The sequence below is a fragment of the Thalassophryne amazonica genome, chromosome 1 (assembly GCF_902500255.1).
Source record: "Thalassophryne amazonica chromosome 1, fThaAma1.1, whole genome shotgun sequence".
Taxonomy (NCBI): Eukaryota; Metazoa; Chordata; class Actinopteri; order Batrachoidiformes; family Batrachoididae; genus Thalassophryne; species Thalassophryne amazonica.
This window is the reverse complement of record NC_047103.1, coordinates 92,713,618-92,740,800: the sequence shown is the minus strand read 5'-3', so window position 1 is coordinate 92,740,800 and position 27,183 is coordinate 92,713,618. Positions and strand designations below refer to the sequence as shown.

General features: G+C 38.5%; 1 protein-coding gene across 1 annotated transcript in view; it reads right to left on the bottom strand.

The window, feature by feature from the left end:
* LOC117509307 overlaps positions 1 to 27,183 on the bottom strand; it is a 155,348-nt gene that overhangs the window by 85,381 nt on the left and 42,784 nt on the right. The window contains exons 6-8 of the mRNA XM_034168997.1: positions 22,414 to 22,462; positions 15,890 to 15,967; positions 7,908 to 8,110 (exon numbers count right to left, since the gene is read on the bottom strand). Coding sequence (XP_034024888.1) covers positions 7,908 to 8,110; positions 15,890 to 15,967; positions 22,414 to 22,462 — 330 coding nt within the window. The remainder of the gene's footprint in view (positions 1 to 7,907; positions 8,111 to 15,889; positions 15,968 to 22,413; positions 22,463 to 27,183) is intronic.

Genomic DNA, 27,183 nt, shown 5'->3' with positions numbered 1-27,183 from the left:
CATTCCTCTGCAGATGATCAGTTAGCTGTTTTACAACTACCCTTTCAAGAATTTTTGAGAGAAAAGGAAGGTTGGAGATTGGCCTATAATTAGCTAAGATAGCTGGGTCAAGTGATGGCTTTTTAAGTAATGGTTTAATTACTGCCACCTTAAAAGCCTGTGGTACATAGCCAACTAACAAAGATAGATTGATCATATTTAAGATCGAAGCATTAAATAATGGTAGGGCTTCCTTGAGCAGCCTGGTAGGAATGGGGTCTAATAAACATGTTGATGGTTTGGATGAAGTAACTAATGAAAATAACTCAGACAGAACAATTGGAGAGAAAGAGTCTAACCAAATACCGGCATCACTGAAAGCAGCCAAAGATAACGATACGTCTTTGGGATGGTTATGAGCAATTTTTTCTCTAATAGTTAAAATTTTGTTAGCAAAGAAAGTCATGAAGTCATTACTAGTTAAAGTTAATGGAATATTCAGCTCAATAGAGCTCTGACTCCTTGTCAGCCTGGCTACAGTGCTGAAAAGAAACCTGGGGTTGTTCTTATTTTCTTCAATTAGTGATGAGTAGAAAGATGTCCTAGCTTTACGGAGGGCTTTTTTATAGAGCAACAGACTCTTTTCCAGGCTAAGTGAAGATCTTCTAAATTAGTGAGACGCCATTTCCTCTCCAACTTACGGGTTATCTGCTTTAAGCTACGAGTTTGTGAGTTATACCACGGAGTTAGACACTTCTGATTTAAAGCTCGCTTTTTCAGAGGAGCTACAGCATCCAAAGTTGTCTTCAATGAGGATGTAAAACTATTGACGAGATACTCTATCTCCCTTACAGAGTTTAGGTAGCTACTCTGCACTGTGTTGGTATATGGCATTAGAGAACATAAAGAAGGAATCATATCCTTAAACCTAGTTACAGCGCTTTCTGAAAGACTTCTAGTGTAATGAAACTTATTCCCCACTGCTGGGTAGTCCATCAGAGTAAATGTAAATGTTATTAAGAAATGATCAGACAGAAGGGAGTTTTCAGGGAATACTGTTAAGTCTTCTATTTCCATACCATAAGTCAGAACAAGATCTAAGATATGATTAAAGTGGTGGGTGGACTCATTTACTTTTTGAGCAAAGCCAATAGAGTCTAATAATAGATTAAATGCAGTGTTGAGGCTGTCATTCTCAGCATCTGTGTGGATGTTAAAATCGCCCACTATAATTATCTTATCTGAGCTAAGCACTAAGTCAGACAAAAGGTCTGAAAATTCACAGAGAAACTCACAGTAACGACCAGGTGGACGATAGATAATAACAAATAAAACTGGTTTTTGGGACTTCCAATTTGGATGGACAAGACTAAGAGACAAGCTTTCAAATGAAATAAAGCTCTGTCTGGGTTTTTGATTAATTAATAAGCTGGAATGGAAGATTGCTGCTAATCCTCCGCCCCGGCCCGTGCTACGAGCATTCTGACAGTGTGACTCGGGGGTGTTGACTCATTTAAACTAACATATTCATCCTGCTGTAACCAGGTTTCTGTTAGGCAGAATAAATCAATATGTTGATCAATTATTATATCATTTACCAACAGGGACTTAGAAGAGAGAGACCTAATGTTTAATAGACCACATTTAACTGTTTTAGTCTGTGGTGCAGTTGAAGGTGCTATATTATTTTTTCTTTTGAATTTTTATGCTTAAATAGATTTTTGCTGGTTATTGGTGGTCTGGGAGCAGGCACCGTCTCTACGGGGATGGGGTAATGAGGGGATGGCAGGGGGAGAGAAGCTGCAGAGAGGTGTGTAAGACTACAACTCTGCTTCCTGGTCCCAACCCTGGATAGTCACAGTTTGGATAGTCAACGTTTTTTTTTTTTTCTCAAATAAGTGGCCCAAGAAGTATACCCATGCAAATTTTGGTGCTTGCTTACAGATTTGAAAGATTTTTCCCGTTATCTGCTCCACTATCAGGGCATTGTTCCTCATCGTTTGGTGGTTGATGGCTGGAGCTATCATGTCCACAAAGAAGAGGATTGTAGGCAGATGGAAGCGGTATTGCTATTGAACCTTGGCATCCATAAACATCTCCAATGGATTATTCTGGTCCTGGAACACTCGCTCCCACCACATGACTGTTCTTCCTTCCTGCTCCATCAAGTGGTGGTACGTGATAGCCACCATTTTGAGGTAAGACACTGACATTTTGTTGACAAAAATAAAATTAGCCTCCTCTGTAGCAAGCTAAAATCTTTAGTTGGTTGACGCAGAACTTTAACCAACTAAGCACTTTGTGCAATGACTAATGTCAAAAGATTAGTCAACTGAGTTTAGATGACTACACAAGAATAGACTGCTTTATGAAAGTGGCTTTTCTTAAGCTAAATTAGATGTGATCAGTGTCAGGAGTATGTATTTTAGTTCATGCACTTGAATCAAAGTTTTTGTGGTGTTATCGGGTTTGCTTGTTTTTCAGCTTTTTCAGTTTCTGAATTCATTTTCACAGAGCATTGATTATCTCTGCTAAGTACAATTTGTCATTGCTTTTTTGGCATTTGGTTTCTGGCTGATAACTGGAACTGGTGTAGGTAATTCCTTAACAGAAAATGAGAGTAATTGAGGCACTTTTGATTGAGATATAATGAAAAATGTGCACCAAATGGGCTTTTCAATATTAAATTCAAATGTCCACAAAATCCACAATACGGATCAGTTCCAGATTGGCACATTTGACCCAACTTTGTCAGGCAATAATGAGTGCCAGTCTGCACCTCAGTCGATAAAGGATAACATCCTACATAATATTCTACAATATTAACGAAATTTGATCTTTTTTGATAGAGGTATGAATTTTTGAATTTTAGTTCAATGTTAAAGAAAGGGATTTACCGAATATTATAAGATTTTATCTCTGACCTATGACCTTAAAAATGTAATCAGTTCTTGCCTATCAGGATATGAATCTTCAATAGAAATTTAAAAAAAAAAAAAATATATATATATATATATATATATATACATACAAACATACAAACAAAAAGGGGTGAAAACATAACCTCCTCCAACATCATTGGCAGAGGTAATTATGTTCCATTTAAATAGCAGAAATGAGTGGGTGAGAACCAGAATTTACTTTCTCACAAATTTCAGGATTTTATAAAATCATATTTAAGGTCCTGCCATCTGTAAATTCAGGTGTTTGCTGGATTGTTTTCATGTTTGTGCTCAAAACCAACTTATATTCATGTTAACATGTTAAACATATATGTTAACAGCATTGAAAAATATATTTACTGGGAACGGAGATTTTGATAAATTTGTAGTTGATAGTAGGTTCTGGCACCAATAATCTGGCAGAGACCTGAACTTTGGCTGACAGATAGGAACGCAACTGCAAGTATTCAAACATTATTTCAAGCAGCCGACCACACCTATCTATAGATCTGCCAAATGTTTAATGAAGTGAATCAGTGAACAATTTTGATGTAAAATGTTTATTGAAAAGCATGTTATGACAAGGTGAACCAAAAAAAAAAAAAAAAAAAAAATATCCATCCTTGTGTATTGTGTAATAGCAATTCATGACAGTTGAAATTCAATCCAATAAATCTCTCTGGAATTTAGAGAAATTTGACAGCCTCTCTCCAGAATTCAGTAACTTCTGAATCTAAAAGTCATGAAGGTGAACCATCCTACAAAATTAAAAAGGAAAACGTCATATTATCATTGCAGAAGCCAAAGTAGATACACAGTCATAATTGTTGAACTGCCCATAAATATTTGTCTTGGAATGTAGTTTGTAGGGTCTGCTTCCTCTTATTCATAGTTCTGCATGAATGAAAGTAAGGTACCCCCGCCTATGAGTGTCTGATATCATAGTAACCTCTGGCACAAAAAAGGACTCAATATCAGAGGGCATTACATGCACGTAATTTTTGACAAATGCCTTTGGTTTTCACCCACACTACTGTACTGCACTAGACTTTACACCAGGTAGGTTTTCTTGGTCTACAGAGCAATCAGTTTCTGGTTCTACATAACAGGAAAGCCACCTGCACTGACCCTGAAAACACTTTTAACACATTTTGAGACCAACATACCCATAAGGGCACAAACAAGCATAAGCAGACTTGATTATTTAAAGGACAAGAATGTGGGACATACAACCATTGTGGGTGGAAGCCACCAAAAAAACTTGCATTTTGCCATGTGCTGCTTTGTACAGGGTGGCAGACAGCCACTTATCTCCATGGCAGAGATATTCATTTAAAAGCTTAAAATAACAGCCCAGTCTAATGTTTTTTGTGCTCCCGTGAGGAAATGAGTCAAATTTTTGTGACAGAGCTTTTTTTAACTCATTATTCCTAACCCTACTCCCACCCCCAGACCTAACCTTAACCATAACCTAATCTTACTCCTTCCCCCCACCCTAATCATAACCACCCAGACCCCCCCCCCCCCCCCCCCAACGCTTCACTTTTAATTTAGCTATCACGGAATGAATGAGAATGAATTTGTGCTGCCATGACGAAAATGAGGCGCTTTTAGTCACAATATCATGAACTAATAGATTAATGTATATTTTGTGCTGCTGAAGCACGACATGCCGTGAGACCAGGTTGAATGGCAAAGGAACTGCTTGTACAAAGCACTTTACAACTTGCTTTCACATATAGAAAGTTCTACGAAAGCCTTGGTGAGCCCAAATATTAATGATAACAATAAAGACACTGAAAAAATGCATCTTTAAAAATCAGGCCAGCAATCAAAAGTGCCAAAAGAAAAGTAAAAAACAAACAAACAGTTGAACATGTAGTAGGAGTAATTGGTCGTGGTGATTTCCAGCTCATGTCTGATTCCAGCCAGTCACTGCGGGAGAATGCTGCATAAAAATGAGCAGAGAGCATCTGTCTCTCTCTCGCTTGCTGGAGACTGGATTCACATCTTCGTCTGGCACTTTCATTTCCGTGTTCCTGTGGTGACAGAGACTTCTTTGAGCATCACTGCTGGCTGCACACTGCTTGTCGCACTTTATGCCATTTGGCCGTTTTCTACTGGTTGTTCCAATGTAGCGTGATTCCTCTGTTCTAAGCGGTGTTGTCTGAGACAGCCTGGCCGGTTTGCAGTTGATAGCAGCAGTGCAGCGGACTGATTCGTTGCAGGAAGCCACTGCTGCTTTGCTCTGCTCGCTTTTGTCTTGTTTTTCCTGCGTCTTTCTGACTGCTATGCCTGGTATTGGATGGTATGATAATCACTGGAAATTGAAGGCATCTGAACTCAATTTTGAGCTTCATGACAAAGGCTGTGAATACATATGCACTGAATTTCCTTGATTAAACACCCAGGTGTTTATTTTTTTTCAAACCGTGCTCCGACCCATCATCTAAACATGGCAGGCCTTTATTCAAGGCCAGTGATTATTAACAAAATGCTGCCTGCACTGTAATATGGTGTTAAATTTCACACATAGCGCTGGGTGTGGTGAACCAAAGACAACTGCATTAGATCAGAGCTCTCTGTATCACTGCGTACCGTCTCTGAGCCCTGTCGAAAAACTGCAAGGCCTGTGATTGTTAACGTATCCAGTTTCACTCCCCCTCCCATCATATTTTTTAAGTTTTTGCAGTGTGCACGCTGCCTACATTTCGATCATGGATCAAATAGAGAAATGTTTTGCAGAAAAGTCTGCAAATATTACCAACTTTACAACACAAAGTTGAAAAACGAGAAAGACGCTCAAATGACCCACAATTCATGAAGGGAGAATGCACGTACTGCAATGTTGGTTTCAAGGTTGATGATTGTATAAAGAAGTGGAGCTCATTGTGGGACAGAAAATGGGGAGTGGATGACCAGGAACCATAGACTCTACAGGAACAGCGGCAGTGCAAACAGAAAGGAAGTCCTGCCTTGTTCTTCACATTGCACCCACTACTATTCCGGCGATGAATTTAATTATGACACCCACCAACGTGATTTCTTTTTTTGTTGCTGTTGTTGTTGTTTTTTTGTTTTTTTTTTAAGAAATTTACAAAAAGCTCAAAAAACCTTTTTTTCACATTGCCGTTATGGGGTATATTGTGTGTAAAATTTGAGGTAAAAAATAAATTTAACCCATTTTGGAATAAGACTAACAAAAAATGTGAAAAAAGTTGGTAAAATGTGGAAAGAAAACAGGTTGAGACTGTTTCGGCCCCAAGGCCTCTAGCCATTTACTTTAGCAGATATACTGTAACTGTGAGCAGGGAGCGCCAACTATCCTGAGGGAACCAGCTTCTAGATGGTTCGATTAGTCTTTCATCCCTATATCTAGGTTGGATGACCGATTTGCACGTCAGGACCACTGTGGGCCTCCACCAAAGTTTCCTCTGGTTTTGCCCTGCCCAGGCATAGTTCTGTGAATACTTTCTGGATGCACCACAGTGGATACAGTAAAGAGCCACACTGGGATTTGGCATGTTTTAAACTGTGTTCCCCTCCTGATGCAACTCCAACCTAGAGAAACACACATAGCCTGGTATTCCTAAAAGGTCTCCAATCCAAGTCCTAACCAGGACATGCTTAGCAGCTGAGAACTTACAGGATCAGGAGCGCACAGAGTGGACTGGCTGCATATGTGTAGTTACTGTAACTGTATTAAAAGTTGTTATAGTGCTGAAAAAAAAAAAAAAAAAAAAAAAAATATATATATATATATATATATATATATATATATATATATATATATATATATATATATATATATATATATATTTGCTTATGTGAGTCACTATGGAGGCTGTGGGGCTCCGATAACATTTTAATTTTTTTATGTCTATTGGCCAGTGGTGGGCACAGCTAACCAAAAAGTTAGCTTCAATAACTGCTAATCTGCTAACCAAAAAGTTAGCTTTTATAACAATAAACTGATAAAAAAAAAAAAATTTAGCAGAAGCTGCAGCTAACCGATAACTGCTAACTTTCTGTATTGACTTCAGTACACTATCAGCTACTGACAAGCCAGTTATGAGTTTAAGCACCACCGATGCTTCCGATCGGAAACCCAACACAAACAATAAGTCAGCAAAGCAAAGCAGGTTTGACTTGTGGTTTGATTTAAAAACCAAACTAATTCCGGATGGTTTATTTATATTAACATTAACTGTTATTTTTTACAAAGTGAAATATCACAAATACCTTTTAGTTTTAAAGTAATGCACTAATTCTGATTGTTTGAGCATTAAAACTTGCAGATGCCCAGAGGCATTATGGGAAATTGAGCCTCCTAATCACTGGTTGGTTGTTAAAAAAACACACTAGTTAAGTTGTGTGTTGGTTTTTACAAATAACTCTGTATTTATAAATATGTTTTTTTTTTTCATTTGTAAAAAGAAAGGCATCTGCAAAACTGAAAATTCTGTTTTAAGTCTGACTGATACAGCGCACCGAATGGCAGCCGTCAGGGGCTCTGTATGCTGTCAAGGAAAATGACTTTTTTATTATTGTAGCAGCCAGGTCCCTTCTGCTGGGGTTGTGTTGAGCTCAGCCAGCTCCTCACAGCTGCTTATATGCAGCAAAACACAACAGAGAAGGACTAATAATTTTAGGGTTTACAAATGGTTTTGACCGTTCGGTTTTACTTACTATGCCAGCAAATAAAATGTTAGCGGACTAAAAATGAGCAAAACTAAATTAAGCAGAAGCTAATTGGTCCACTGATGGTTTTTAAGTTAGCTGAAAAGCAAATCCGTTAACAACAAAGTTACCTTCAATAATTAGTGGTTAGCAGATTAGTGGAATTGTGCTCACCACTGCTATTGGCATCCAACACCTACTAACACTGGGCTAGTAATAAAAACATTAAGAGCTCAGAACTCTTGTAGGAAGGCAGAATCCAGAAATTTTAAAAGTGCTTGTCACACACTGAAATCTCTGACTCACTGCTAACATCTGGAGACTCCAGGTCCAGTCGTTGCTGTTGTGCCTCCAGAAACACTTGCAGATTTATTCCTCTTGCTTGAGATGGGTAGTTGATGAATCGAGCCGGGATGCGTCCGGAAAGATCTGGCTCATTGCAGCCAAAACCCAAGTCCAGCAAAACTTCTTCTGGGTCATCGTTCCACAGTTTAATGATGTCCATCACACTTCAAACAGAAAAACAGTGATGGAAATCAGAATATAGTACTGCATACATATATACAGTGGTGGCTAACCAAAAAGTTAACTTTGATAACCATTAATGACATATCTGGAAAGTTATCTTTTATGATGATAAACTGATAAACTGCAAAAAAAAATTATGTTTATTACAGATAACCGATAACTATTAGTATTGATTTGGATGCGGCCACATCAGATTACACTGTTGGCTTCCGACAAACCAGTGTCACTTTAAGCACCGCAGGGTAAATTCAAGGATCACAAACACAAAGAACGCACAAAAAGTGAATAAACAAAAAACTAAAACCCCAAACACTGTCATCATCTTTCAAAAGCAGTGAAATACAGCATTAGAAGTCACAGTTTATCTCGGTATTAGATACACCATCATTTATGAGCTAAAAGCTGCCGCTTTTTTCACACACTTTCAACCCTGCGGCTTAAACAACCGAAATACATCCATTAATGGATTAATTGGCAGAGTAAAATACACGTAGTAAATATAAATTCTTACCTTTTAGTTTCAGTGGGATTAATCTGAATAAATAATACACAAAGTGTCCTTTTTTTAAAATCCAAAACAGTGTATAAATGTGAAGAAAAGTCCCTCTGTACACACAGCTGCGCAGTGAGAGCTCCTCTCCCCCACCGAGTCTTGGCGATTAAATTACAGCCACAAAGAAATAAAATAAAATAATGTTAAAATTAGTCTTTTTGTGTGTGTGTGTGTGTGTGTGTGTGTGTGTGTGTGTGTGTGTGTGTGTGTGTGTGTGTGTGTGTGTGTGTGTGTGTGTGTGTGTGTCGAGTGGACAAGTCACTGTAATGTCCAAAGTGAACCTGAACTACACTACCCACAATGCTCCCTGCATCGACCGGCCAGTCACGTTTTGCGCTTAATGATGATGTCATCAGCAAGCAATAGTGGCAGTCTGCTCAGTGGCTATAAACACACCATAAATGGACTAAAACGTTTGATTTTAGGGTTTACAAACATTAAAAAATATTATCGGACTGAAAGTTATTGGAACTAAATTTATCGGAAGATAATTGGTCCGATGATGGATTTTGTATCACCAAAATTTTGTATCACCAGTTATCCATCTTCATGATGAAGTGGTATAGAGGAGGATTTTCTTAAAAAGAAGACCTGAAAGTTTAGCTACAAATTGCCAAATTGCTGAGATGGAAGCCTGGATTTGATCTGTTTTGGTGAAAGAAAATCCTTCTCTGCTCTACTCCACTATGAAGCTAAGAGTAGTGATTCAAAATGCAAAGCTTGCACAGTGCACAATTTCTCCAATCACAGCCATGTAAGCCCATAACCTCTCCTGGGTTGTCTGGCTGTCTTGGTGGCTTTCCTCACTCTTCTCCTTCTTGCACAGTCATTCAGTTTTTGAGAACTCTCTACTCCATGCAGATTTACCGTAAAGTGCCATACTGTTTGTATTTCTTTGTAATTAATGTAAATGAAGTCGAAGACATATTCAGTGGCAGCTTTATCATCAGAGAGCTTCATCCACAACCACCACAAAAGACTCCAAGCTGTCATTGATCTTAAAGGGCAATACACACTATTAAGAACAGGGGTATGTAAACTTTGGATCAGGGTCATTTGGGTAGTTCTCTTGTCATTTTGATTTATAAAGAGGAAACACAGTTGTTTGACAATAAATGGCTTCACCCAACCACTAACCATGAGTGAAAAAACCTCATGGAACCTCAGGAAATGTTTGACCTCTGTAATTGCAAGCAAAGGCTACTGTACCAAATATTAACATTGATTTTCACAGGTGTTCAAATACTTATTTGCAGCAGTAACATACAAATAAATTATTAAAAAATCATACATTGTGATTTCCGGATTTTTTTTTTTTTTTTTAGATTATGTCTCTCACAGTGGACATGCACCTAAGATGAAAATTTCAGACCCCTCCATGATTTCTAAGTGGGAGAACTTGCAAAATCCCAGGGTGTTCAAATACTTATTTTCCTCATTGTATGTATATATATATATATATATATATATATATATATATATATAAACAGACAAACGTATGGTATCGACCGAATATGAAAGCTGCTGATGGTTTTAGGCTTGTAGTCAGACCTGTTTACCTCTGTGAAGAACTTGCTAACAGATGGTCTGGTTGTTAGCTTGTAAGCTTTCAATCCGTGTGCTTTTTTTCTGTTGCTGTTTTTAATATTTATGGAGTATGTTCATGTCTGAGTTTTTCTAATTTTTAGTTTTCTGGTTTGTAACAAATGGGATACACATTTTGGCCTGGTTGTCATCGTAACCGGTCAGATGTGAGAAAATATTATACCAGAAATCAGCCAATCATAGCGCGTGTAACGTTGCAACCATATAATAAAAGAGAATATTTATCCTTCAAATGGTGATGCAAGCACCAAATTTGGCACAAATACTCTTGAGACATTACTCTTTTGAAAAAGCCGAGTGTGTCCATTTAAATGTTCAATAGGCGGCCAGGTTGGGGCCATTTGAAGAATTACACAGGGGTCAAAATTTAAAAATGCTCCAATCATATTGAAAGGTATTCCATATCATTTTTCTGATCATAAAGATTTCAAAAAGGTATATTTTGGACCATCTATGATTGAATTATATGGCATTATGAGGTAAATAATAGCAAAAATGTGAGAAAGGTCAATTTCAGTTTGTAGAGGCGTCAAAAGGTGTAGTTACTTCAATTTGGGTAAAAAAAGTGGTGCAAATTATTGGTTGAGTTAACAGGATCAGTAACTGGGATAGATGTGACTGTGTTGAGTGTTGGTCTGCAAAGTAAAGGTCAAACAATGTCGACATCCATTGGATTCTATGACATGTGACATACTGTATGTTACCCATAATATACTAAGCATGATACGATACAAACTGTTCCATTTTAAAACCCTATTAACTCAACCAATAATTTGCATAACTTCTTTCTAAAGTTAGGACACCTTTAACTTTTGACCCCTGTACATACTAAAATTGACCTTTGTCACCATCTCCACTGTTTTAACCCCATAACTCCATAACACTCCATCACAGATAGCCAAAATATATCTTTTTGGAAATCCTGCGATCAGACAAATAATGTGGCATAGTTTTCAATATGATTGGAGCGTCTTTTAATTTTGACCCCTATGTAATTATTCAATTGACCCCTCTCTGGCTGCCTATTGAAAGCGGACACTTTGCCTTTTCAATAGGGTAATATGAGGGAAATACAACTTCAAAATGAACAAAATCCGCACAAACAAGAAACGATTATGCATTTCTTTCTGTGGGGTGAGACTATGGAATGATATGAATGAGGAGTTAAAGCAGTGTCCAAACTTTCAACAGTTTAAAACAAAATATAAAGAATGTGTTTTCATGGTATACAGGGAGGAAGTGGGGGTGTGAGAGTCACTAGGTGTTCACAGGAAACTGTTATTGATTATTTATTTCTATATTTGTTTTATGGAATTATTTATGTTCATTGTTAGTTGAGTCTATCTTTTCTGTTGTGTTTTGTTTTGTCAGGTTCCTTATGTCTTTGTCTTCTGTATTATTATTATTATTATTGTTACTACTGTTACTGTTAGTATTATTATTGTTGTTATTATTATTATTATTACTATTATTATTATCATGATTGTCAATATTATGATTTTTAAGGAAACAAGGATTGATATATTCGCCTTGTTGAATGGTTTGTTCCAGTTTTCACCTCATGAAATATTCATTCCATTGAAAGAATGTAAAAACATTCATTATTTGTTTTATATAACGGCTAAAATAGATCCTTGTCATTTGATATTTTATTAATTTATAAACAACAGAAAACGGACTTACATTTTGGTTTTTCCACTGCTGCTAAAGTCCAAATTGTAACCTGTAGTCCAGTGATGCTGTGCACTGACTGTGGCTGTGTAGTTCCTCAGTCCAGCCAAAAATCATGTCAGTGTTTCACAGGCTTGGGGAGTAATGGCGTTACGTAATTAGGATACAAAAAAGGTAACTGTATTCCGCTACAGTTACAGAAAAAAAGACGTATTCAGATTACAGGTATATTTAGTAAAAATGGGGATTACTTCGCAGGATTACAATTTTAATGCATTTTATGATATTATCTGTATATATATATATTTTTTCTTTGAAACGAAAACATCCCTTCATGGACAGCAACATGACGCCTCCTAACCGGGCAAAATATTGATGAAGTTCATGGATGTTAATGCATTTTCAATGGAGATTCGCAACTGGACACATTCAGAAAAATGCTTGCAAAATACGTGTTAAAATGCCATTTTGACCTCGATATTGAGCCAGTAAAATTAAATTACATTAAAGTATGTCAGGAAAGTATTAAACTTACTCTGACACACACACATTCTCAAATATTAGTGTTGAAAGTTACACAGATCTGCGCTGTTCAAGCTGCTGAGCTGAGGCATCCTGCTGCAGCTTCTGTTCAGCGCAGCTCCTAAAACCATTACAATATATATATATATATATATATATATATATATATATATACATATATTATATTTTTACACAATTATCCTTTATTGACCAAGTTTCATTCATGAAGTCAGTGGTGTGTGTACACATCTCTATGTGGGTGTGACTGTGAGCAGCACAGCACGGGTCATTATAATCTCATTATTTTAAGGTGCAAATTAAAAAAAATCCCCAGTCTTGTCGAACCATTTTAATCACTAACGACAAGTATTTTAACTACACATTGGTCTAGCAGTGGAAAATATCAACTAGACATAAGTGAAGAGTTAATGGTCCGTGTCAGCGGGCGACACAGGTACGGCAGGAGATATACAGCTGTTTATCATCCAAATATGATGGAAAAAGTGACAAGAAGAACCAAAACCACTTACTTATGGAAGGAAATATTGTCTCCCTTGTTCCTCTGTTTGTGGCTTTGCCAACATGTGCAGCGTTCCGGCATATTCCACCTCTTTCTTGAACTTCTATGCACGCAAATCACTAACTTGCCCAGAATTAAAATGGCGATCACGCCTCCTTACTGACAGTATTTACTTAATGGTTTTCATTATGCTGTTGTTCTTATTTTGAAAGTTCAATAAGTGGACTGATATGTTAAACATTTACTGAACAAGTAGTAGACTTTTTTTGTTTTGTATATTGTTCTGCAACCAACTTTTAATAACAAATTCATCCGCACATGCCTGAGTTTTCATTATCCTTCATTTGTTTGGCATTTTTTGTTGGAAATTTTGCAGGTGAACACTGGGTGTGTTTAAAACAATATTGTGGCGCTCTTAATTCATAATGTGAAGTAAAACAAAGCATGCCATGTAAAAGAAACAGTTTTATTTTTGCTTAATAAACTGTACTATGTAGTCAAGACTATTTCTATTTAGTTTCTTTTGTCTGTATTAGCATATTTGATATTAGAGTAATCCAGAAGTAATTGAAAGTAATCAAATTACATTACTTTAATATTATGGTACTTGGATTACGTTACTGATTACATTTTTCAACAGGTAACTAGTAACTGTATCGGAATACATTTTTAAAGTAACCCTCCCAACCCTGGTGTTTCATGTGAACAGGTCTTCATGCATACAGACGGCTTACAGCGGAGTGTGTGTATGTGTGTGTTACAAGAATTAGCAGCATCAGTTAGCTCAATCAAATCATCATGTCATTGTCCCCCGCGCACGCACACACACACGCGTGTACTACCAAAAAAAAAAGACTGTGTACATCCTCAGTGCAGCAAGAAAAAAAAAAAATCACGTCAGAAATTAGACCAGCTTTTCATTCCAACTTCCTGCCAACAGCCTCCAGACAGCACAGTGGATTTGTTTTGTGTGTGCGCGTGTGCATGTGGGTGCACAAGCACGTGTATGCGTGCGCACGAGCACAGGTGTGCGTGCTTGCACGAGGATGTGCGCACATGCATGATCATGTGTGCGCAAGCACATGTGGGCGCACGTGTGTGTGCAGAGTGCAATGGTACCAAACATATGGAACCATATTTGCACTCTAAATGGAACCAAGCCGCACTCTAAATACAATGCAACACAAATGGGATGAATTAGTCGATGTCATGTGACATACAAAGCACCAATCAAATGACAAGGATCCACTCAGCCGTTATATAAAAATCATTATACAGGGAGAAGGGGTGGGATTAGATAAGTTTCGACTTCTTCTCACTCCTTTTTGAACTAACTTTCATTTTACGTTGTCTGTTGTTCTTTTATTTTTTCTTTTGTTAGGTTCAAAATAAATATTCTTCAAATCAGATCAGAGAATCACAGAAGATGTAAGATTTTATTGAAGAAAGGAAGAAATTTTCTCAGGTTGATAGCCTCCATTTTAGTTGTGAGAACAGGTCAGCTGATGCAAGCCATCTGCCCTCTTGTGGTGCATGCTTGCAATTTTTTTCCTTTGTTTTTGTTTTGTTTGCACTTTTTTACTGTAAATCTATACCAAAAAAAAAAACAAAAAAACAATGCATTGCTTAATTTATATTTGTGCTTAGATTCTTGATCCATTAGACATCACGTATAAAATAGGACACTGTTCAGCTGACACAAGAAATGACTTTAAAATGGTGAAAATGACAAAGTAAAGCTTTATTTGATGGGAACAGGTTAAACTTTGGTTGTTTTGGTACTAAAAGCTGCTCTGTTCTTTACTCAGTGTTTTTTTTTTTTTTATTCTTCTCTCTGTAGGTCTGCAACACCATATTAGAACACACAAGGGAACAATTCTCCTTCACCAACCATCTCATCAGTGCTACTTTGCTCCTGGGAGGTGGGGTCACACAGTACAACACCACATTTCCAGAAGATATGCCCTTAGCAGTACATTAAAGGTCGATCTGATGTTCAGAGGAAGCAAGCTGAAGACAGAACTCAGTCTGATCTACAGCAAGGAGTGCAAGACCTGCTGTGGTGCTGTGGACCTTTTCCAGTTGTTCATGGAAAATAATTTTGGAGATGTCTTTTCAGAGACTGTTACTCCACTATAGATCCTCATCACCACACCCATGACCACTGCAGGAGCTGAGAGGTGCTTCTCCACCTTGAAAAGAATCAAAATGTTTCTCAGAAGCACCATGAACCAGGATAGGTTGAATGTACTGACCATGCTGTCAACAGAAAAGAAACTGGTGACAGAGATGATGGACTTTAATCAGAGGGACATTGAGAAATTTGCAGTCCAGAGAGAAAGGAGGGTAAAATTTCTGTTCAAGTAGTGTGTCTGAATGGTGTTGGGCAGCAATAAAGTAGGTTGTGTTTTGAGTTTGATTTGTCTTTATTTTTTTCTTTTGTCACTTTTGTCAGCATCTAGATGTGGTGAAAACAACTTGCTGAAGTTCAAATTGAGCATCAGAATGGCAACCATCTCTAGGCTTTACAGTGATTGGGTCTGATAAAGAGACAATATCCAGTGAGCAGTAGGTGTGTGGACGAAAATGCCTAGTTGATATCAGAGGTCAGAGGAGAATGGGCAGAGTGGTTGAATGGGTGACTTTATGATGCCATCATGTCAAGATGGACCAACATCTCTGAGGAATGTTTCCAACATCTTGTTGAATCTATGACATGAAGAACTAAGACAGCTCTGAAGGCAAAAGGGGTCCAACCTGATACAAGCAAGGTGAAGCTAACAAAGTGGCTGGTGAGTGTAGGTTCACTAAGTAGCAGTTAGTTGAACTGTGCCCACCACTGCATATATGTTTCATTGTGCTGTGTGTCAGAATACGTGTATGTATTACCTGAGTAGTCCAGGGTGGTCAGAATTTGCTGAGTTGAAGATGTTGATCCTGCTGAGATCCGAATATGACAGGCTCCACCTGAGAGGCCCCACAAAATTTTCAAAAAGATATAAATGGCTATTCCAGTTACGTGGCTGTTTAATGAAACTTCTGTCTGTTGACTCATAGTTTCTGAACATGTCATGATTTTGATGTGATCCTGACACTTTCTATGCAAACCCTGTGGGCTGCACCGAGGGGATGTGCTTATTTGCCTGGTAAATATGATGTTATGACCTTCATTACCTGTGTCACGGATATCAGGCCTTACAACAGCAAAAAGACAGCTTCTTGTGCCTTGCACTCAGCTTGAGGCAGCCTGGCGCAGGCTCACTGCATGTCTGTGTCAAGTTTTCATGCCAAGCACGGAAAGTTATCAGCAGTTAAGGACTCAGTATGTGTAGTGTTCCCTGTGTCATTTCAATGTGAAAGTGGATAGGGGTTCACTGAGCTTTGGGGAAAAAAATGAGTGCTGTATGACTGCTCAGGAGGCCTTGGCCCTTCAGTACCTATTGATAGGGTGCTCTCCACAGCAGGAGACATAGTGACTGCAGTGAGGTCTACCCTCTCAACAGACCAGACATCCTCATGTTTTTGAAAAAGAATATGAAGTAATAAATGCAGGTCTGCTTGGCATTATGTTTTATTGCTTTTTAATGATGGAAACAAATGCTATTTTTAATCCCTAGCACTGTTCACATTGCAATTTAATATAACAAAAATAACTTTTTTGTTTTTCAAATATCATTTCAACATTAGACACCTTGTTTTCATTCAAGACCCTGGGAAAAAGTTCCTTGTTTTCAGTTGTTCCTTACGTTGTTTAAAAAGTGGAAAACAAAGCTATGTATGTCTCCTTTCTTTGTTCATTGAACAAATTACCTGATCTGTGACTAAAAGTAGTGATCCCAGCTGAACTATGCATTTTTTTGGTCTGGTGCACCCCAAAATGACTAGTGCTGCAATGTAATGAGGTAAAAGTACTTCAATACACAACTTAAGTACAACCCCAATTCCAATGAAGTTGGGACGTTGTGTAAAATGTAAATAAAAACAGAATACAATGATTTGCAAATCCTCTTCAACCTATATTCAATTGGATACACCACAAAGACGAGATATTTAATGTTCAAACTGATAAATTTTATTGTTTTTGTGCAAATATTTGCTCATTTTGAAATAGATGCCTGCAACACGTTTCAAAAAAGCTGGGACAGTGGTATGTTTACCACTGTGTTACATCACCTTTCCTTCTAACAACACTCAGTAAGTATTTGGGAAAATCACTGTATTCTGTTTTTATTTGCATTTTACATAACATCCCAACTTCATTGGAACTGGGGTTGTATTTTGGGTAAATCTGTCCTTTACTGGAGTTTTTATGTTTTTGTCAGCTTTCACTTTTTACTTCACTCTATTTCCAAAAAAAGTAATCTGTTTCTCCACTACTTTTCCAATAGCCATTGTTGTTTCTCAAAACAAAATAAAATGTGAAGATTTAGATTTGAATCTCTACACTACAGAGGAGCAAAGACATTTAGGGCCTGTTTCAACATAGTTTTTCTGTTTGTCTGCAGCTCCACAGAATTTCTGTTATTTTCTTCTCATATTTTTGGTTTGTTGAGTATACAGTTTGTGCTTGATTTGTATATGCACTGTCAACTGTGGGACCTTATATACAGACAGGTGTGTCTCTTCCAAATCATGTCCAATCAACTGAATTTACCCCAGGTGGATGCCAATTAAGCTGTAGAAACATCTCAAGTATGATCAGTGGAAACAGGATGCACCTGAGCTCAATTTTGAGCCTCATGGCAAAGGCTATGAATACTTTCGTAGATGTGAATTCTTAGTTTTATATTTTTAATAAATTTGCAAAAAAAAAAAAATCATGTTGTCGTTATGGGGTGTTGTGAGTAGAATTTTAAGGGGAAAAAAATGAATTTGCTCAATTTTGGAATAAGGCTGTAACATAACAAAATGTGGAAAAAGTGAAGTGCTGTGAATACTTTCCAGATGCAGCATATAACAATATAGACAGCTGTGTGCAGCCACTCTAAATGAGAGTGATGTCTGATCAGTCTGAAATAAAACAACAATGGTTGACATGAATAATTAATTTTTCACCAAGTATAATTAGAATGCTCTGAGACCACAATATTCCCTGCTGGCAACTGCTGATTTGGTACAATTGCTTGTAACATTCAGATAACATTTCAAGGAATTGTATAAAGTTTCCTGAAATTGTTCCTAAAAATGTGAGAATAGTTGATTTCAGAATGCAAACACCAACTCATGAAACTGGCAGTGTCTATGTTTGTTAATGAATGGCCATACCTCTGCCTAAATGTGTCAGTCTTGTACAATATTACAATATGCATATTATCAACCTATAACAATGATTTGTACCAAGTTACATGAAATGCCTACTAAAAATGTGAGAGTTCATTTCAGATTGTAGGCATCCAAGCATTAAACTGATGGAGCCTAGCTTTGTTAATCAAGGTCTATAACTCTGGTAAAATGAGCCCAACTGGAATATGAAAATATACATATTACCAACCTTCAACAAGGACTTGTACCAAGTTACATGAAATTCTTACTAAATATGTGAGAATGGTTGATTTCAGAATGCAGGCACCCAAGTATGAAACTGATGATTTCGATTTGTTAATCAAGATTTGTTAATCAAGGGCCATAATTCTGGTAAAATGAGCCCAACTGGACTGATATGAAAATGTTCATTTCACAATTTCCTCCTAAATGTGTGAGCAAAGTTGATTGCAGAATGCTTATACCTTTTTTGGGATGGACAGACTAAGAGATGGATGGAAACCACCACAACATAATCGTCCTTCGGGCCTTCAGTCCGCGGGGGATAAAAAGCCAGAGTTTGTGATTAAGCAAGAGAGTGTATGAGTTGTCTCAGTGCTGTTGGTGTCAGAGATGACCAGGGGCCTCATGTAGAAAGGCTGCATATGCACAAAAATGTAGCACACATCCTTCTTCGCGCTAACGGTCAGATGTAGCAAAAGTCAAAGGACCATGGAAATGTGCGGTGTACCATGCCAAGTTGATGGCTGGCATACGTACATTTCTACAGCTATGGGTGCACTGGCAACACATAGAGGTGATGCTGGGAAACTGTTAATAGTGTGAAAACAATAAGTCATCAGAGTGATGTGCAAATCAGAGACACACTTATGAACAATTAAAATACCCACATGTTGGCAATTATATGGGTGAATATAAAAGCATGAGCAAAGTGATGCATAAAATGGCACTAACAATGGCTGCATTAGTGCTGTCAGAAGACCTTGCAAATGGGGAAATCCAAGGTGAGCGTGTATTCAGGGAATGTGAGCATTTATTTGCAAATGATGATAACTGGCTCATAAGCTGATTTCGATTACCAAGGCCACTGTTACTGGAGTTGTGCACAGTACTGCGGCTGGCCCTAGAGCACAATACGGCAAGGAGCCAGGGGTTGTCTGTGCCCACACAGGTGCTGCCCACATTGGGCTTCCTGGCAACAGAGGCATTGTAGCGGGAGCTGGCTGATCGGTCTGGAGTGTGCTAGTCAACCTTGAGCCGAGCCATGCCAGCTGTGCGGGATGGAATCGTCCGAATGTCATCAAGGTACATCACATTCCAACATTAAAGCCCAATTTGCAGCAACAGCCAATTTCCCTAATGTAATCACAGCTATTGACTGGACACATATTGCTATAAACGTGCCATTGAATGATTAATTTGTTGTTATTAATAAGAAAAAAAATCATTCCATCAATGGTTGAATCATATGTGATGTGCAAATGCATTGGGTTGGGTTGAGAACAGGCTAGAGGTTGGCATGGTGCATGATGGGTGGCTGCTTAGTGAGTATATAGTTTATTCGTGCAATTGTTCTGAATGAAAACCAGCGCAGGCACATTTAGGCATGTGCACATTCATTTTTTTTTTTTATTGACAGTGAAACTAGAGATGCAGTGGAGGGAGGGGGGTTTGTGCCATCACTGAGGTATTACCGAGATTGACAGAATTTGATAGTATCTCCCTGGGTGTGCTGACGAAACTTGTAACATCAACAAAAAGCACAACCTGCTTATTTGATCCCATACCAACAAAACTGTTTAAGGACCTGTGGCCCACTCTTGGGATGACTGTGCTGGAAACTATTAATCTCTCATTAACCTCTGGATCGGTTCCTAAATGTTTCAGATCTGCAGTGATTAAACCAATCTTGACCCTATTATACTGAAAAACTGTAGGCCAATATCGAATCTATTATTTTGCTCTAAAATTCTGGAAAAGGTGGTTTCACAGCAGCTTGTGGACCACCTTAGTGAGAATAATCTTTTTGAGCCATTGCTGTCTGCTTTTAGAAAATATCATTCCACAAAGACAGCTCTCACTGAAGTGGTGAATGATCTTCTGCTTGCAATAGATTCAGACACCACTATGACTTGCCAGGAGTCTTCAAACAGATATTAAAGTGTGTAGTCAAAAATGCCACACAAACACAATCCAGAGTCTCAGAGAGCTTCAGGAAGCAGTTTGGACTCAGGAACAAGGGCCCTCATTCATCAAGATTGTGTAATAAAGCTACAAAGCAAATTTTGTGCAAAGAAAATTTGGAACGTTCATACCCTCCAAAATATTGGAACACTGCATATACACCTGTGAGTTTTCTACACTGACAAAACCATAAGAGCCTAATTCACTAAAGGTTTGCCTGTGTTCAAATGTGCAGAAATACCATTGGACTTACAAATACACCTGTATGCTGAAGAAGTAACAGTGCTCAATGAGGACTGCATCTGACAAATGAGCAAAATAGTGAGTATTGTCAATGCAACGAGATTGCCTTCACAAATACGGAGTTTGGGGTTTGTCTACCTAAGAGCACAAAATTGTGGGAGGAATTGTGAAAGGTTGTACATGCGACATGATTTATCAAGGTCAAAAGAAATTCAGTTGGTGCTGACAGTGTCTGGATTTTCAAGTTTAAAGTAAATCTTAACTGACTGAACTTGACCGATTGCTACTCCAGAATGATGATTGCACAGGCTGCATAGAATTAAAAAAAAAAAAAAAAAATCATGCATTCGTTGTAAACATTGGGTATATTTAACTTCATTCTGTGCTTGTTTCTTAAACAATAAATGTCTCTATTTGGGTCTAGTGTGTCTCTTAACTTGGGACTTGCTGATTCTTGACTTGAGAGTGACTTACTCCCATCTCTGACAGGTAGACCAAAAACAGATGCAATATCAGAGTCTATGTAGGACATTATGGTTGTGTGCAAAGGACATACAGCACTTGAAGATGCTCATGCACTGGCTATTACAACAAACAAGCACAAACACACATACATACTCATCTTCAACCACTTATCCAAGATCAGGTCATGGGGGAATGGAGCTTATCCCACAGTCATAGGATGTGACATCTCACCCTGGACAGGACATCAATCTGTCGCAGGGCCAAACAAACACATTCACACCCTTACACACACCTACAGTCAATTTAAAGTTTCCATTTCACCTAACCTGCATGTCTTTTGATGTGTGCAAACTCCACACAGAAAGGCCACAGGTGGGAATCAATCCCTTGACCTTCTTGCTGCGAGGCAACAGTGATAACCACTAATCCACCAACAAACAAACAAATATATCAAAATGTTGGTTATTGTTTTGTCCCAGCTCTTCTGGCAGTCTGGTGAGTCGTTGCGGTGCATTTAGTGGACGGAACGCACAGAGAACTGTGCACACGCATCTCTGTGCACACGGATCTCTGTGCCTATATTCCACAAACCAACAAATAATCTAATTTAACTCAGTTCTCTCCAGCTTTACATTCCAGTGTCTGTGAAATTGAATTTATTATTCTATTAAGGTTAAATGGCTATGTGATTATGAAGTTGATAACACCCAGCGGGGAGAGTTAGTAGCTTAGTACCTGTCTATAAAATAAATAAATACTTGTATTCTTCTAACACTTCACAGTTTATGATTCAGTCCAGTGTGTCAATTTTTTTTTCCATTTGGTGGACAAGGTGGGTACGATGTGTGCTTAAATGCTATGCACATATTCAAATATAAGCACAAATTGATCAATAATATATTTTACTTAAGCATGTTCAAACACAGTTTCTGTTTGTATGCAGTGCTAATATATGCAGATGCTATAAAGTGTCAGCAGTACCTGCTCATCTAATTACATCTGTTCAAAACAACAAATCAAACCTGAAGTGGAAGAAATACACTACTTTAATCAACAAGATATTCTGACATTTCAAAGATTTTCTCAGACTGATAAAAGTAGTGATTAAACCAGTTGCTGCTTTGATATAAAGGAACTGTGCTCACATCCACTCAAGAGCATTAACACCTTCAGAATTAACTCCTGTGCTTGTGATCTGCAGAACTGCTGCAGTTTGTTATTTACTGAGCTGCTGTGTGAAGTCGGAGGAGATGACTTACCGCAAAAAGTCCTGGACGGTCTTCACTCCGTGTTTACCATATAAAGATGCTGCAGAAGACAAAAGATACTTCATTTGAATGAGAAAGCGCAGAGTGCACGTTTAAAGCCATAAATGACGGAAACGTCAGAAGGACAGAAACATCACTGAGGAAAGGAAGATGTTAGTGTGCAGACTAAAGGCTTTTTGATGTTTTTATTTAAAGGATAAAGTCAGAACATGCTGTCCAGACTCCTCGAGCTATATTAGGCAAGTGTTTCTCTGTCTCTCCCTCCCTCTGGATTTTTGTTTCACATGGTGAATGGCTTTTGGCTGTTGACTCTCTCAGTCTCAGGCTGGGACTCCATTTGGCATCAGATCAAGAACAAAGTGCTCTTTCTCACTCTGTACTAAGATACTTTGGATACTTTTTTTTTCATTTGGAAAAAAAGAAAAAAAAAAACAAAACAAGGCCACTTCTGTCAAAAGCTGCCGAAACACATTTATCCCACAGGTTTGTCTGCCTTAGTGAAAGTAAAAAAAAAAAAAAAAACAGTTCCAGTAATGTCTGGTGCCACATCCGGTACACTGCACATTAATGTTCTTTAAGTGGCGTAATATTTGCTTGGACACAGATGAAAAGGTGGAGGACACAAAGAGAGATTGATAAAAGATAAGACTCAGATTGTATAAACAGAACATGTTGAAGCTGCACTTATACTTAGCCATCAAGAGGTAACATACCTGACAGAGATTTGTCCTCCATTGTTCATGAGACTTAAAGCTTTTAAAATTTTCTGTTTTCTTTTACATATGATGACCAAGATCATAGAGAAACCAATGAAGTAAAAGCAATAATTAAAGCTGAAAGCACACACACACGCACACACACACACACACTACAAAAACTGAACCGCTGTCTCAACAAGAAAAGGTGATGTAGCAATTTGCATAGATTTTTAATAGCTAGTTAAACTTAACTAAAGTTATTTTATTGTCACTACACACTGTGTTGTACTTATGGGTTCCAGTTACACTCTGAAGTGGTAGTTTCCAACTGAACACCCCTGAAGTTGTAATTCCAAATCTTCAAGTCATTCGAACACCACCTACCCACCTACAGTGATGATTTCCTTAATTTTTCTTTATAAATCATTGGTTATTTGGATCAGCAATTTCAGTTAAATATATCATATAGCAGACAAACACAGTGATATTTGAGAAGTAAAATGGAGTTTCTACTATTTACAGAAAGTGTGCAACAATTATTTAAACAAAATTAGGCAGGTCCATAAATTTGGGCACCCTAACAGAAAAAAAAAAAAAAATACATCAATATTTAGTAGATCCTCCTTTTGCAGAAATAACAGCCTCTAAACACTTCCAATAGCTTACAGTGAGAGTCTGGATTCTAGTTGAAGGTATTTCGGACCATTTTTCTTTTACAAAACATCCCTATTTCAGTCAGGTTTGTTGGTTTCTAAGCAAGGACAGCCTGCTTAAAATCAGAAAACAGATTTTCAATCATATTCAGGTCTGGGGACTGAGATGGCCCTTCCAGAACGTTGTACTTGTTCCTCTGCATGAATGCCTTAGTAGATTTTGAGCAGTGTTTATGGTCATTGTATTGTTGAAAGATCCAGCCCCGGTGCAACTTCAACTTTGTCACTGATGCTTGAACATTTTTCTCAAGAATCTGCTGATATGGACTGGAATCCATGTGACCCTCAACTTTAACAAGATTCCCAGTACCTGCACTGGCCACACAGCCACACAGCATGATGGAACCACCTCCAAATTTTACTGTAGGTAGCAAACATTTTTCTTGGAATGCTGTGTTCTTTTTCTGCCATGCATACCACCTCTTGTTATGTCCAAATAACTCAATTTTAGTTTCATCAGTCCAGGACCTTATTCCAAAATGAAGCCGGGTTGTCCAAATGTGCTTTAGCATACCTCAAGTGACTCTGTTTGTGGTGTGTATGCAGAAAAAGCTTCCTCTGCATTACTCTCCCATACAGCATTTCCATGTGCAAAGTGCCCTGTATAGTTGAACAATGCACAGAGACACTATCTACAGCAAGATCATGTTGTAGGTCTTAGGAGCAGGTCTGTAGGTTGACTGTGACTGTTCTCATCATCCTTCACTTCACCTTATCTCAGATTTTTCTTGGCCTGCCACTTTGGGCCTTAACTAGTACTGTGCCTGTGGTCTTCCATTTCCTCACTATGTTCCTCACAGTGGAAACTGACAGCTGAAATCTCTGAGATAGCTTTTTATATCCTTCCCCTAAACCATAATGTTGAACAATCTTTGTTTTCAGGTCATTTGAAAGGTGTTTAGAGGCCCCCATTGTTGTGTGGGCCGCTGAAGAGGAGGTACTGCTGGCCCACCACCACAAGATGGCGCCCTGCTTGAAGTGCGGGCTTCAAGCACGAGAGGGCGTGGACTTTGCTGGAGGTGACAGCTGTCATCAATCAACACAAGCTGTCACCCATCACCACCACTACAAAGACCGGACTGCAACTGCACCTCCTTGCCGAGAAATCAACTACCATTCAGGTAATTTCTCTGCTGACTGACACGTTGTGTAACAATCTAATCTCATTTGCAGCCGTTGTCCTGTGGTTGTTCCCTTATCTGGGATTTTGGCATTTGGTGTGACTGCGACGACTGCGCCTCACACTCCAAACAGATAAGTAGTTAATCAGGAGCTGCACGAGTGTGTAATTTGGAGGTGGAGGTTCTCCCTCCTAACTGTGTACAGATCGTGGACCACTGAGTGTGTGAACTCACACTCATCTGGACTGTCTCTGTTCTCTGCCAGCAGTACCGGGTCTGACTGCTGAAGACAGCGGCCACCTGGGGCGCAGGGCTTGGCGGCTCCGGTGTTCTTCAGCTCCGTTGGTGTTGGAAGCTGTGTGGGAATCCGGCTCTTCTCTCTCCAGGCGTCTTCTATCGTCGAGCCTGCCCACACGTCACCTGGTGTATGATTGACAGTCCACCATATTGTTATTGTCTGTACGTTGTTGTGCGATTCACAACATTAAATTGTTACTTTTTGGCTTATCCATTGTCCGTTCATTAACGCCCCCTGTTGTGGGTCCGTGTCACGCCACTTTCACAACACCCATGTTGCCACTCATTAGAAGAGATGCAAAGAGGAGAAACATTTGTAAATGGCCACCTTAAATACCCTTTCTCATGATTGGATTCACCTGTATAAGGAAGTCAAGGGTCAGTGAGCTTACCAAACCAATTTTGTGTTCCAATAATTAGCGTTAAATGTATTCAAATCAATAAAATGAAAAGGGTGCCCAAATTTATGCACCTGCCCAAACTTTTACATACTACTGCACCTACTGGAGAGGTGATGGTCTAGTGGTTAAGCATTGAGCTTGAGACCAGAGTATCCTTGCTTCAAATCCCAGCCTGACTGAAAAATCAATAAGGGCCCTTGGGCAAGGTCCTTAATACCCTAGTTGCTCCTGGTGTGTATTGAACACCTTGCGTGGCAGCACCCTGACATTGTGTGAGTGTGAATGTGAGGCATCATTTTAAAGTGCTTTGAGCATCTGATGCAGAAGGAAAAGCATTATATACACAGTCCATATATATATATATATATATAGAGAGAGAGAGAGAGAGAGAGAGAGAGAGAGAGAGAGAGAGAGAGAGAGAGAGAGAGAGAGAGAGAGAGAGAGAGAGAGAGAGAGAGAGAGAGCGTATCAGCAGTGAAATAATTAGGGGATGTATATCATGTGGGAGAAGTCATCAGAGTCACCAACGGGGTATCTGACCCATCACAGACTGAAGTTTGGTCAAAATGATACCATTTGCATCAAAATGCGATGGCCTTGGTCTGAGACTGGGTTGCGTCTGGACAATATTCCTTGTGTTTTCCTTATTAAAATGAAAAGGGTCATATTGTGCAAAAAAAGATTTTTCCGCTTTCTGTTTAAAAGCAACAGCAGAGAAGTAGGATGTTTCTTACAGACATGAAATAGTTTTATTATTATTATTCATTATTTATATATTTATTTGTAGCATACAGGTTATTGGGATGAGCTACAGAAATGTTGGTTAGGAAGATGAAAGAGCCACACACACCAGCATTAAGGCAGTCAGATTTAAGGTTGTATTTTAAATTCTTTCAATATTTTCCAAAAAAAAGCATTATGCTAAAATGTGTTCATCAGGCAATATTAATCTGCTATCCAGTTAATAATTTTACTAGATTATGTCATGTAATATATGAAATGTTAGACATGATTAGCACCACATTAACATGATATATTTTAAATCAACTTTATTTTAAAAATTTGCTCATGAGACAAAAAGAAACAACAGGTCAGACTGTGCAAATGTGTATTCTGTCTACCCTGTCAGTACAGTTCCATCTGTATGGGCTTTGATATTAAATACTCCCACAGTCCCACAGTTCTTTGTGTGTGCAAAGAGACACTCCACTGTTTCATCTGGACTCCCGCTTAACCTATGAGATGTTCAATGAGCTATACATGTGTCAGTGAGGTGTGGTTGTTACAGGACTGAGCTTACTAGAAAACCTGATCACTGGAATGGAGCAGTGCCGCTAGTGGCTGCCTAGATATTGTGAGTGGGAGTAAACTTAATCCCATGATGATTACGTGACATCTGACACCCAGTTTGTGCAGTACTGATGATGGTCTTACACCCCTATTCCACAGGACACCATTCTATTACGATCCCCCATGATCCAGAAAAAGTGTAAAAATAGGATGAAATGGTTTACTCTGGCATCCCTCCTAT